This window comes from Equus caballus, chromosome 2 (genome assembly GCF_041296265.1).
Source record: "Equus caballus isolate H_3958 breed thoroughbred chromosome 2, TB-T2T, whole genome shotgun sequence".
NCBI classification, from domain to species: domain Eukaryota; kingdom Metazoa; phylum Chordata; class Mammalia; order Perissodactyla; family Equidae; genus Equus; species Equus caballus.
In genome coordinates, this window is record NC_091685.1 from 53,469,959 (window position 1) to 53,481,409 (window position 11,451).

General features: G+C 56.6%; 1 protein-coding gene across 1 annotated transcript; it reads left to right on the forward strand.

Moving 5' to 3' along the window:
• The first annotated feature begins 1,997 nt into the window (after nt 1–1,997).
• On the forward strand, nt 1,998–11,183 carry LOC138923247 (ral guanine nucleotide dissociation stimulator-like). Its single transcript, XM_070261177.1, has 14 exons — nt 1,998–2,164; nt 2,566–2,676; nt 3,543–3,736; nt 4,333–4,440; nt 5,105–5,295; nt 5,442–6,733; nt 7,100–7,203; nt 7,713–7,782; nt 8,553–8,621; nt 9,062–9,136; nt 9,711–9,737; nt 10,109–10,230; nt 10,436–10,539; nt 10,879–11,183. Exons 6-14 carry the CDS (start codon nt 6,680–6,682, stop codon nt 10,938–10,940), a joined length of 687 nt encoding a protein of 228 aa, XP_070117278.1. The 5' UTR covers nt 1,998–2,164; nt 2,566–2,676; nt 3,543–3,736; nt 4,333–4,440; nt 5,105–5,295; nt 5,442–6,679; the 3' UTR covers nt 10,941–11,183.
• The last annotated feature ends 268 nt before the right edge of the window (nt 11,184–11,451 follow it).

Sequence of the window (11,451 nt, forward strand, 5' to 3'; positions counted from 1 at the left end):
ATTAGTTTCACTTGTTTATTTTTACTTTTTTAAATGTGAGTATTTAAAAAAAGTTTAAATTTCATAAGATAGAGTGTGAAATTCTACTGTTGGACAGCATTGTTCAAGACATGAAAATAAAGCCCAGAGAAAGTGGTTAGGGACAATTTTTCCAAGGAAAGGAGTCAATCTGACCCACGTGGCAAGATGCAGAAAACAGTCTCATACATACATGCATACACACACACACTTAGAAAGCAAGACCAACATCATCATAGAGTTGAACCACTACTTCTCAAGTGGCAAGAAGTTGCAGTCCTACATTGTTCTAAGTGGACGAACCTCAGGAAAGGAGCCAGGAGTCAAGAAAATTTACCAATCAGGAAGATCTAAAACCAGAGAGTAAAGGTCAGGATCTTTTGTGAAGTTCCCAGCGGTGGATTCTGTTAGAGACTCAATACGTTAGTGAGAACTTTGCAAGAAGGGCTGTTACAGAACTCACCTATCCTTTCCTGTGTAAAAATACACAAGTTTTGTAAAGAATACTAGCTCCTGCCAATCAACGAAAAGATGGTAGAACACGAATATTGCCCATGTAAATCACTCCTGGATTAGTGAGCCAGTCAGGGAACAGATGACAGTGGACTGAGTTGGACTGGAAGGAGCCTGAGAAGAGAGAGGAGGGTAGATGGGGACAGGCAGGGCCAGAGGGCAGGAACTGGCAGACTGTGCTTTCCCGTCGCTCTCTGATGACACTGCTCTAAGACATTGCACCTAGAAAATACAAATCCTTAACATCTCACAAATTCTGTGTGCCAGGAATGGGGCACAGCTTAGCTGGGTGCCTCCGCCTCAAGGTCTCTGTGAAGCAGGGGCTGCGGCTCTATTGCGGCTCGACTCGTGGAGGGTTTGCTCCCAAGTTCACTCACATGCATATTGACGGGGTTTGTTTGGACTGAAAGTCTGAGTTCCTGCCTGGCTGTTGGCCGATCATTCCCTCCATTCTCTCCTATGGAGCATCTTCATAGGACAACTGAAAACATGCACACTTGCTCCCCCAGTTCCAGAGATATAAGATGCAGAGAGAGAGAGAGAGATGGAAACAGAAGGAGGGAAAGATGAAGGGGACTAAAGCCAATGAGTAAGAAAGAAGGGCCAGGCTTTTTGTTCTTAACCCTGGGTTGCAGGCCATCCCATCACCTTGGCTGCATTCTATTCAGAAGGCAGTTCCTGACCACTTGTGGTTCCACAAGGACGTGCACAGCAGAAGACAGTGAGCACTGGGAGCCATGGTGGAGGCTGCCCACCACATAGGCCGACACGAGGCACTTGGGTCTGATTCTAAGTCAAACAGGAGACCGTGCAAGGTTTCATGCCAGTGAATGGAAATATCTGAATTTCCCCTAATTTCCACGTCTTAGAGTTGCAGACCTGGAAACGAGGCCCAGAGGGGCAGTGACTTTCTCAAGGTCACAGAGCTGGAACCCAGTCCTGTTTTGAGGGGTACTCCACACTACATCCCACCCCTTCTTGTCATTCTTTCATCTCTAAGTGTGTGCATCAGACACATGCAAACCAGACCACAGGTGTTGCCGCTATTGTCTGTTCTACACCTGAGGATGTCCCGAGGGAGCTATTTCTGGCCTCGTCCCCATTGTGCAGGTTGGGTGATTGAGGAGGCCCTGGGAGGCCCAATGGCATTTCCAGGACACAGAGCTTGTAGGAAAAAAGAGGTCGGAACTCAGCTGCATGTCCTCAAGCTGGAGCCCTGGTTCCATCTCAAGGTCCTGTGTTGGGATCTGTGCTGGCTATTTGTGTACAGTTCTGGAGGTGACATGGGCAAGGAGGGTGAGCAGCCAAGATCCCAGAGAGGTTTTGGGTGGGTGTGATTGAAGGAAGGGGCCCAGGTAAGGGAACCTTGAGGAAGTGACCTCACTTCCTTGGAGACAGACCCCAACAGAACTTAGCACACTGGTCTCCAGGAGCCCACATTCTAGACATAGCATCCTATCGAGCCCACTTGAGTGGTGACACTGAAGACAAGAGGATGTTCTCTTGCTGTCTCGCGAGTTGTGGAGGCTCTGGCTTCAGGAAAGCCAAGAAAAAGAGCCTTTTCAGTCACTATAGACACTGGCTTGGCCCTCACCTGCACCACCTCTGTCCAATTGGCAGGAGGAGCACTCAGGTAACACAGGGAAAGCCAACCGGGTTAGGCCACAACTGGATGCCACCCCCACACCCCTCTGAGCCTACTTGTCTGTCAGAGGGGAGTGAGTGAGGGACGGCGGGGCAGAGCGGGGACCCACCCTGGGTAGGAGCTGTTCGCTCGGTGTTGGAAGCCTGGCAGTGTGTCATGTTCCCAGCCTAGGTGGTGGCTAGCAGGATGGGAGAGTGGGTGCTGGGAACCAAGCTCCTCTACCCATAGGTTAGTCCCGAGCCATCCGGTTGTCATCTGATTCCCTCCCTGGCTGGAGGTCTATGCAAATGCTGCTCGGTACCTGATCTGTGCTGGGGTCTCCTCCTGTGGCCAAGTCGAGGCAGGCCCCTCAGACCTCCTGGCCCAGCTCTCGGGCACTGTCTTTGCAGAGCTGCATGCAGGAGGTGGTCGAAGAGCTGACGGATGGCTTCGGGTACTCCATCTCCCTGGACAGGGGCCAGCTGCACCGCACCACCATCAATCACCTGGGCTGCTCTGAGGTGAGAGTGGGCACGGAGGGGTCTTCCCACCCAGAACCTTGAGATGACCAGTGCAGGCCCAGAATAAAAACTCAAACTGCCCATCTCCTGGGACCCTAACAGGGCTGTCCCCCCTGAGTGTCCCACAGTCCCAAAGGAATCTGGACTTCCGCTCCTCCCCACCAGCTGCATAGGAGGGTAGGAGGGCACTCTTTGCATTTCCATAGGAAGATTAGAGAAAACGTTGATGTCGTTGTCACTTCCCAATAGGCCCTGAGTATCTTTGAATTTTGCCTTTTTTGGAAAATGGAACCTCGATAATGAGGGTCTCCAAACTCCCTTTAATGTACGAGAAATAACCATCAGCGTGTTTTGGAAGTCAAAGGGATTCTCAGAACGTGTCACTGCCCTGTACACTGTTTCCAGACCTGGGAGGGGTGAGGTGGCCACATAACATTTCCCTCCGGGTCAGGGTCTGATGAAGCCTCAGGCAGTTAGAGGGGATGTCCCTCAGCCCCCAGTTTGGGCGGTTCTCAGTTCTGACCCACAGGACCTAGAGAAGCCACTTGGCATGCCTAAGTCTCTGTTCTCCTCTCTAGAGAGGGCGTGTCTGTTGAGGATTCACTGGGCTGGTGCTCTGCACAGAGGGAGCTCTGTTGTCCCTCGGCGGAGCAAATGTCCTCGAGGGAGCTCAATGTGGAATCCTTTGCAGGCCCAAAGTCAGATTGTACTTTGAAAGCCCAGAGCCTTGCTGAGTGTGGGAGACCCTGTGTCTCCTGTCGCACACGTCTGGGAGGGGCTAGGAGTTCCTGCGTCAGCTGCAGACCTTGATAATCCTGGTGGTTGCAGTTGTGGCCCTGACCCTGTGTCCTCCTCATCCCACCCAGAGTGAAGATGAGTCCACTCTGTCTGTCACTGAGGCCTGCAGCATGCGTGCCCTCCAGGCAGGCATGATGCAGAGGCTCTCAGAGTCTGTGCTGCCAGGCTTCCCCAGCAGAGTCCTCTGCAGTGTCATCACCTCCCTCTGCAGCTACTCAGGCTCCAGCACAGCCCACCAGGTGCTGGACCAGCTGTTTCCCAGGTGACTGCCCACCTCCTCCTCAGCACAGTGGTGACTCTGCCCACTGCCAGCTTGTGTCTTGTCTTGGGAATGTCACCACATCTCTCTGAGCCTGAGTTGGCTCCTCTGAAACGTGGGGTGGGAGAGGATGAACTTGCTAGGCTTCTCCCAGGAATGAACGGGATCAGCCCTTCAGGTGCTGCCCTGGTGCCCAGCTCTGCAGAGAGGGTGGTGGGCCATGCTGTGGTTGCTGGTGGTGATTATTTCTCTGCCTCCCATGAAAAGTAGTCTTCCTCTCCCTTCACTGGCTTGTGGCTTTTTGAGTTTGGAAAAGCACCTGGAGAGCACCCTGTCAAGGAGTTTGAGATGCCATCCAGCTGGCCCTGGTGCTTGTCCTTGGTGTAGCCACTTAGGGATCTCTAGGCCCGCAGAGGGGCCACAGGCCCACTCAGACACCTGCGGTGGTTCTGGTTGGAGTTCATTTAACAATGTCTATGAAGGACGTACTGTGTGCAGGGCATCTGGACACACTAAGTGTCTCTCAATAAATGAAGCAGACAGCCTCCCTGGGCCTCCTCTCTAATCTGAGAGTCAGTCACACTTGACATTATTCCTAGGTCCCATCTACCCTCCATCCCGGCTGATGCCCTCATCCCCTTTGGGACACATGGAGGCAGCTTGGCCCATTGAGTGCGGGATGCTGGAGGACAGGACCACCTCCCAAAGTGAGTGGTCTTTGGGTCGAGAAGGAGGGCCTCCTGTCTCTAGCAAACAGGGTGCGGGGAGAGGATGGAGGCTGTGGCCGGGTCAGGCCTGGGAGAACCCTGCATCTCACCCATCTTGTGATTCCCATGGGAGGGCTGAGTTCTGATGGCTTCCAGTCCGGCAGGACTGGACTCAAAGAGAGCTATGCATGGGTCCCAGGCCCCCTGAGAACTGGAAGGGAGGCTGGGCTTAGTTGCCTCCTAGAGACCCAATCCCAGCAGAGTCCCAGCTCCTTCTGCCTCCCTTTCTCCACATCCACCCCTTGTGAGCATCACCGCCATGTCCATAGTAGGAGGTGTGTGAGCAAGCTGCTCACAGATCTGCTCGAGTCTTCATTCCAGTGGCCCATTTGCATGGAGGGCTGGGGTGGGCTGTGTCCAGACCCTTGGGGAGGAGAGTGTGGGTGGGAAAAAGATACTCTCACAGACTCTGTGTTCAACCTGCTGGATGAGCAGACCTGCCACAGCCAGGACAGCCAGCCGGGGCTCAGGGCTGGGTTGGGCCCCTCCTCTGGAGGGGGAGGGGATGGCACAGGGGCCCAGATGCTAACAAGAGTGCCTTGGGAGGGTGGTGTTTAAGGAAAGGCTGGGCCACTGACTCTCTGGCCCATCTGCCTCCCTTCAGTGCTATCTATTTCCTGCTGGGAACCTGGCTGGGCCAAGGGCAGGATTGCAGGGAGCCCCTACAGTTTCCATGCTGGACCCTGCAGCTGGCCACTCTGCACATCAGCTTTGGTGGCTCACATGTGGCGGGCCATGCCTACCTTCTGCCAGGACGCCTGGAGCACCTGAAGGCCATTGAGGCCAAACAGAAAGGTGAGGGGACTGGAGTCTGGGAAGACTGTCTGTGTTGAGGTTCATGGGCTAGAGTTCCCTTAAAGGCAGTGGAGTCCTTCCTGTCTTTGGAAAGGCACAGAAACTGTCAGGTGTATGGGTGAAACTTTCTCTTTATCCTGCTGCAGAGCCAGCTCCAAAGCTCCTGCCACATCCAGAGCCAGAGCCAGAGCCAGAACCAGCCCCTGGGCTAGAGCCATCTCCAGCTCCAGCCCCACCACCCGTGGCAGAGCTGGAGCCAGCGTCACCTGCATCAGACCCTACAGGGCTGGAGGAAGGGGCACCATTAGCTTCAGCCCCAGTGCCAGCTCCTGAACTAGAGCCCACTGGACCCTGGGCTGTGACCACCGAAAACCAGCTGAGGGAGGAGAAGCTGAACATCTTGGACTTCCCTCCCCGGCTGGTGGCAGAGCAGCTGACGAGGATGGAGGCAGTGAGCAGCGGGGCTTGCAGGGCAGGGGGGCCCTGCCTTCCTGTGCCATGAGCTGCCCCACACCTGCCATTCCCTGATCCAAAATCTGATGATCTGGGTCCACATTCCTGCTCCCCCGTTACCAACACTGCGACTTAGGCACTTTCTTAACCCCAAGCGCTCGCTGTCCCCACGTGCACAGCAGAGCCAGACACTAAGAGCACCTGCTGCACGGGGTGGCTGTGCCGATGAATGAGGTGGAACAGAGAGGAAGTTGGGCAGGGTCTGGCCCTTTGGTGCGGGAGGGAGCTCACTGAAGTGCTGCCAGGTCCTTGGGCCAATCACGCGTGTGCCCAGGGGGCCTTCAAATCCTCAGCACATATCAGGCATGTGATGTGTACTGACTCCAGCGGAGACAATCACATAAAGCCGGTGCTTCTCCCTGCCTCGGGGGAATGTGCATGGGAATGGGGAGTGGGACCCGAGGGGGACTGCGATGGGTGGAAGATGTCCCTTGGGGTGGCCTGTGAGGGCTGTGTTCTGGAGCTTGGAGGAAGTGAGATGGGGCTGGGAGCAAATGCCCTCCCTTCTGCACAGCACTGTGTCCCGGGTCATCTTGTGCTGAGACCTTCAGTGGACACAGACAAAACCCAGGGAATCCCACACACCTCAGAGATCACATCCTCTGCTTCCTGAGCTCCCGCTCTGTCCACAACCCGCCTGGGACTGTGGAGGACCATGGATGCCGAGCTGGGGTGAGGCAGTGCTGGCAACACTCTGAATCTTCCTCAGGAGCTGTTCAAGAAATTGGTGCCTGCCCACTCCCTGGGCTCCATCTGGTCCCAGCGAGACCACAGGGACCACAAGTACCTGGCACCCACCATCCATGACACTGTGGCACACACAAACACCTTGGCCAACAGTGTCATCGCTACATGCCTCGGGGCCCTGGGCATGACAGCGCAGGACAGGGCCAGGATGGTGGAGCTGTGGATTCATGTGGCCGAGGTAAGTCATGGGAGGCCCATTGAGGCCCTGTCTGGAGTCATGGGAATTGCCTCTTGTTTCTCAGCTGTCGATATTGAAGTCTGTGGTCTGAGTCCCTGCACTGGCCCTAGACACTCCTGCCAGGGCCACACTGACCTTGACTTGAGGTCCTGGTGGTGGCAAGCTCACTTCCTTCCTGTGCTCCTTCCTTGTGTTCAGCTAAAAATCCTTGTGCCTGGCAGTGTTACTCCTCAGGTCCCAGGTGTGCCCTCCCTGGGTTTCCTGGGCATCTGTCTCATCCAGGACAGGAGAAGTCCATGAGGGGACAGAATCCAGAGCTGGAGAGCTCCAGCCCCCACTCACAGCTCAATCTCTTCCCTTCCCTAGGGGTGCCTAGGCCTCAGAAATTTCGCATCCTTCCACACAATCCTTTCTGCTCTGCAGAGCCCTGCCATTAAGCGTCTCAAAGACACCTGGGGACAAGTGTCCAGGTGGGTAGGCTGCTCTCCATCCAAGCACCATGAGGGGGAGGTGGACCCTGCACCCAGCATTGGGTGGCCATGGCCCCCGCAGTCAGCTGAGACCACCTGGGAGAAGTGAATGCCTGGGACACGGACTGATCTCGTTGCTGGGTCCCTGAGCCTCTCAGGGCCCTTAGGCCAGCGGTTCTGCCCAGGAACTCATTTCCTTCAATATCAGATCCTGACTTGAGCCCAGTTGGAGATTCTCAAGTGTTTCCTTTGCAGCAACAGAAATCTCCATCCAACTGAAACCAAGAGTGTTCAAAACAGATCTGTGTGGTAGATATGGGAATGGAGGCCCCAGGTGACAACAGGAGAGGCCCCTCCCCAGTCCCATGGGGACCTCGGGGCTCAGAGCAACCCAGTGAAATCCCTCATCCAGGCCCCAGGCTGTTTGGGTCTTCTGGGATCTCAAACAAACGGGATTTGCCCTTCAACCACCCCATAATCTTTCTTTCTTTCTTTCCCCACTCCCCCAGGGAGAGATCCTACACCTTTAAGAAGTGGTGCAGGGGACAGCAGCATGTGAGCAAGAGACTGTTCCTGAAGGTAACCTGGGGCTGGACATCTGGGAGGAGGGGTGTGCGAGGGGGCCGGGAACATCCTGAGGGCATCCTAGGAAGTGAGGCTATGGTAAGGCCATCCTGGGGTTCAGAGACCCCTGTCAGTGGGGCAGGAAGGAGATGCCGCACGGCCACCACCAACACCCTCTGCCCTCTCCCTCCATGTCTCAGTTTGGCTATTGTTGGGACACACTCTGGGAGTGCAGAGGTCAGGACCGTGGTCAGTGGTGGGGCAGGGCGAGGGGTGAAGGCAGCAGGTACAGGAACTCTGGCTGGGACAGAGAGTGGCCTCTCCTCAGTGGGTCCTTGAGCAAGTCTCTGCCCCTCTGTGGGCCTCGGTCTCCTCCTCTGGGAAATGGAGGGAGATGACGTGGTGCAGGCCTCACGGTGGGGTGATACCGTCCAAGGGAGGACAGGAATGGGAGGAGATTTGTGCTGGCTCCTCCTCGAGAGCTGAGGGGAGAGCAGTGATGACAGTCAGATGACAGGGAGTCCTCAGGAGAGCCCTGGAGGCAGGTGGAGTTCTCCCCACTCTTTCCTGATGTGGAAAGAGTCTCAGGGAGGCCTGGGCAGGCCCAAGGTCACACAAGAGTGAGTCCTGGAGCCAGGACTGGTCTAGAATCAGAGCACCCTGGAGGTGGGAACAGCATAGACAGCAGGGGACTGGAGCCAGATGGCCAGGGTCTGAGGTCAGGGGCCTTGAGGGACATGTGGAAGGGAGCAGAGCCTCTCTGACCCTGTCCTCGGCACTGACAGGAGGCGACCTCCGTGTTGGCCACTGCACAGAGGGGCCGCCATGGAGCCCGGGAGAGGCGGCGGCAGCAGGTGAGGGTGCCTGGGGGGGAGGTGCCCAGGAGTCAGAAGAGAGGGTGCTCCCCCTCCCAGCTAGAGGCCTGCCCCAGGAGAGGGGCCTTCCTCCTCCAGCGCATCTGCTGTGGCTGCCGAGCCTGAAGTGCCTGCAGTGGCAGTGAACAGGAGGAGGCCTGGAAGGGCTGAGAGCAGGATGGTTTTGGGGTGGGGAGGGGCAGGGGCCACACTCCCTGGGATTGGCCCACAGCCAGCCCTGGGACGTGACTGGGGGAGTTTGGTGTTCCTGGAGGGGAGGGGAGGAGGGCATTGTGTGTGGTGGGGGCTCCTGAGGGTCCTAGGCTACTGTACGTGTGAGCCTGGGGTGGGCAGGTGGCTGGGGTAAGGGGTTTCAGGGGAGGGTTCATGGGGTCACCTGAGTGCTGGAACTCATCACCGTCCCCACCTTCATGGAGCAGGGTGTCATCCCCTCCCTCGAGATGATCTTCAGTTACCTGGAGCTGCTGCATGATGAGACGGATTATTATGTGGAGGTGAGTGAGCCTGGAGGTGGGGCCCTGGGATCAGGCTCCTGAGGGTTTGGGAGGAGAGAGTCCTGCCTGAGCCCTGAGCTCTCACACTTGGAAAGGTCCTCTGCAGAGCCTCCCAGCCTCCTGTGGAAGCCAGGGCATCAGGCCCATCTCAGCAACGAGTGATGGGAGGCTCTGCCTAGGCTGCCATCCAGGCTCCCAGGGCTGCTGAGGCTCAGAGCTGCCTGACTGTGTGGCCCCAGGAGGTGGTGTCTGAGCTGGACTCAGCCTCTCCCTCTGGCCCTGCCCATGAGGGAAGAGAAGTCGGGCCCCTCCCAGTCAGGAAGCACATCAGTGGCTGAGCTGTCCCTTCCTGCCTGAGGCCTCAGTCTCCCCATGTGTCATCAGAGAGGGTTAGATTACAAGGTCTCAGCTCCTCTGCCCCCAGGTCTGGAGCCCAGAGCCTGGCCCAGGTCCAAGTCTGGTCTCTGGAAGGGCCTGCCCACTGGCAGCAGTGCAACACTGGAAGAGGTGGGATGGGGGCTAGTTCTGGGCTAAGGGGGCTGTTTCTGATGGACTTCGGCTGTCTGCCTTCCAGGGCAATGTGCTCAGCTGTCAGAATGAGGTAAGGAGCTGCGGCCTCACTGTGGTGAGTGTGGGTGTGTGGGAATGAGAGAGCCCCCCTTTCATAACAAGCCCTCTAGCTCAATCCCTGGGGTCGGACATTTATTTGCAGAGTTTGATATACAGAGCTGGGGATCCTATGGTGTTGGCAGGTGGGGGAAGGGCTGGCATCAATGACCCCTTCCTGGTAGAGGATCTATTTCTGGCCAACTGTGAGAACAGGCACGTCCTGACTGGAATTGCAGGGAAGGAGAGTTCCCAAGTTGGCAAAGGCCCCACACTGGCTCCTTGTCCCCCTCCTCACCCCCTCCAAGAGCCCTGCAGGGTACCCCACCCAGGCCATGTCTCCATCCTGTCCTTCCTCTGTTCCAGGAATTCAAATTCATCAAGGACATCGAGATGGTCCAGAAGGCTGCAAATCTGTACACCGTGCAGCCCGATGAGCATTTTGGGGCCTGGTTCCAGGCCGTGGAGCCCCTGAGCGAGGAGGCGAGGTGAGGCAGGGCAGGAGTTGGGTGAGGGCAGGGCAGGCTCTCTCTGCAGACCAGCTCCAGTGTCCATGGCCGTGGCTCCATGGTCAGCCTCAGATCTGGCTGCATGGCGACCCCTGGGGCCCTGGGACTCCAGCTGCTGGGAGGCTCTGGGAGGCACAGCTCAGGCATGGCTCCTGGGAGCCAACAACTCGACTCTGTCCTGTAGCTACAGCCTGTCCTGTCAGCTGGAGCCACGATACCAGTGGACCAGAAAGATTCGACTCTTCTTCACAGACAAGAAGAGCCACTCATCTTCCCGCCCAGGGCTGAGTGAGTGTCTGGACTGGCAGTGGCTGAATCCAGGGGCTCAGTACAGATTCAGGCCAAGTCTGGGCCAGGGGAGTCAGACAGCTGTGGTGCTGGGGCCCCAGCTCCATCGCTGAGCAGTCCTGTCATGGGCGATTCCCCTCGCATTTCTGGGACTGGTTTGTTCCTCTGTGAAGTGGGTGACACTAAATATCAGCCCCTGTGTCAGGGACATGGGGTGCTGTTGGCTGACTGAGCACTCAGAACCGGGGCTGGGGCACAGGGTACAGTGGGTGCGGGGAGGGGGGAGAGTATGCTGTGTTTCTGGTGGAGGCCCCCTAGGAAATTCCTCTCTCTATCCAGACACCAGGCCCCCAAATAAGAGCCCAGCGGTGGTTGCAGATGACGCTCCTGAGACCAGCTGAACTGCAGCAGGGACACAGCGGGGACACTCAGGTGCATGGGGCCACCTCTCAGAGGCTGATGTGAATGAAAACTTTGTGATCCATTTCCTGGGGTCCCTGAAGGCAACAAGGGAGTGGGCGATCCCCCCATCTCCCTCACACATTTTCCCCAGTGCCTATTTCCCTCTTTGGAGGGGCCATGTTTTTGTTGTCAATGATAAATGCTAAGTTTGGGTATTCTATTAAATTTCTGTTTTTTTCTCAGCCTGGGAGTGGACATGTGGTTCTTTCGCTCTCTGTGCTCATGAAAATGAGATCCAGAATCTCACATTCCTCCTTGAATTCAGAAACCTCGCAGAGTCTTCAGCTCAGGGCATGTGGTGAAGGGAGAAGTGCCAGTGCCGTCCCTGGCTGCTGAAGGACAGTCCTGTGTCCCCCTCACTCAGAGGACAGGATCATTGCAGTGTGGTTCACCTGGTCCTGGAGCAGAAGCAGCCCCTCCGATCTCCCGGGGCTGAGACGTTGGAGGGAC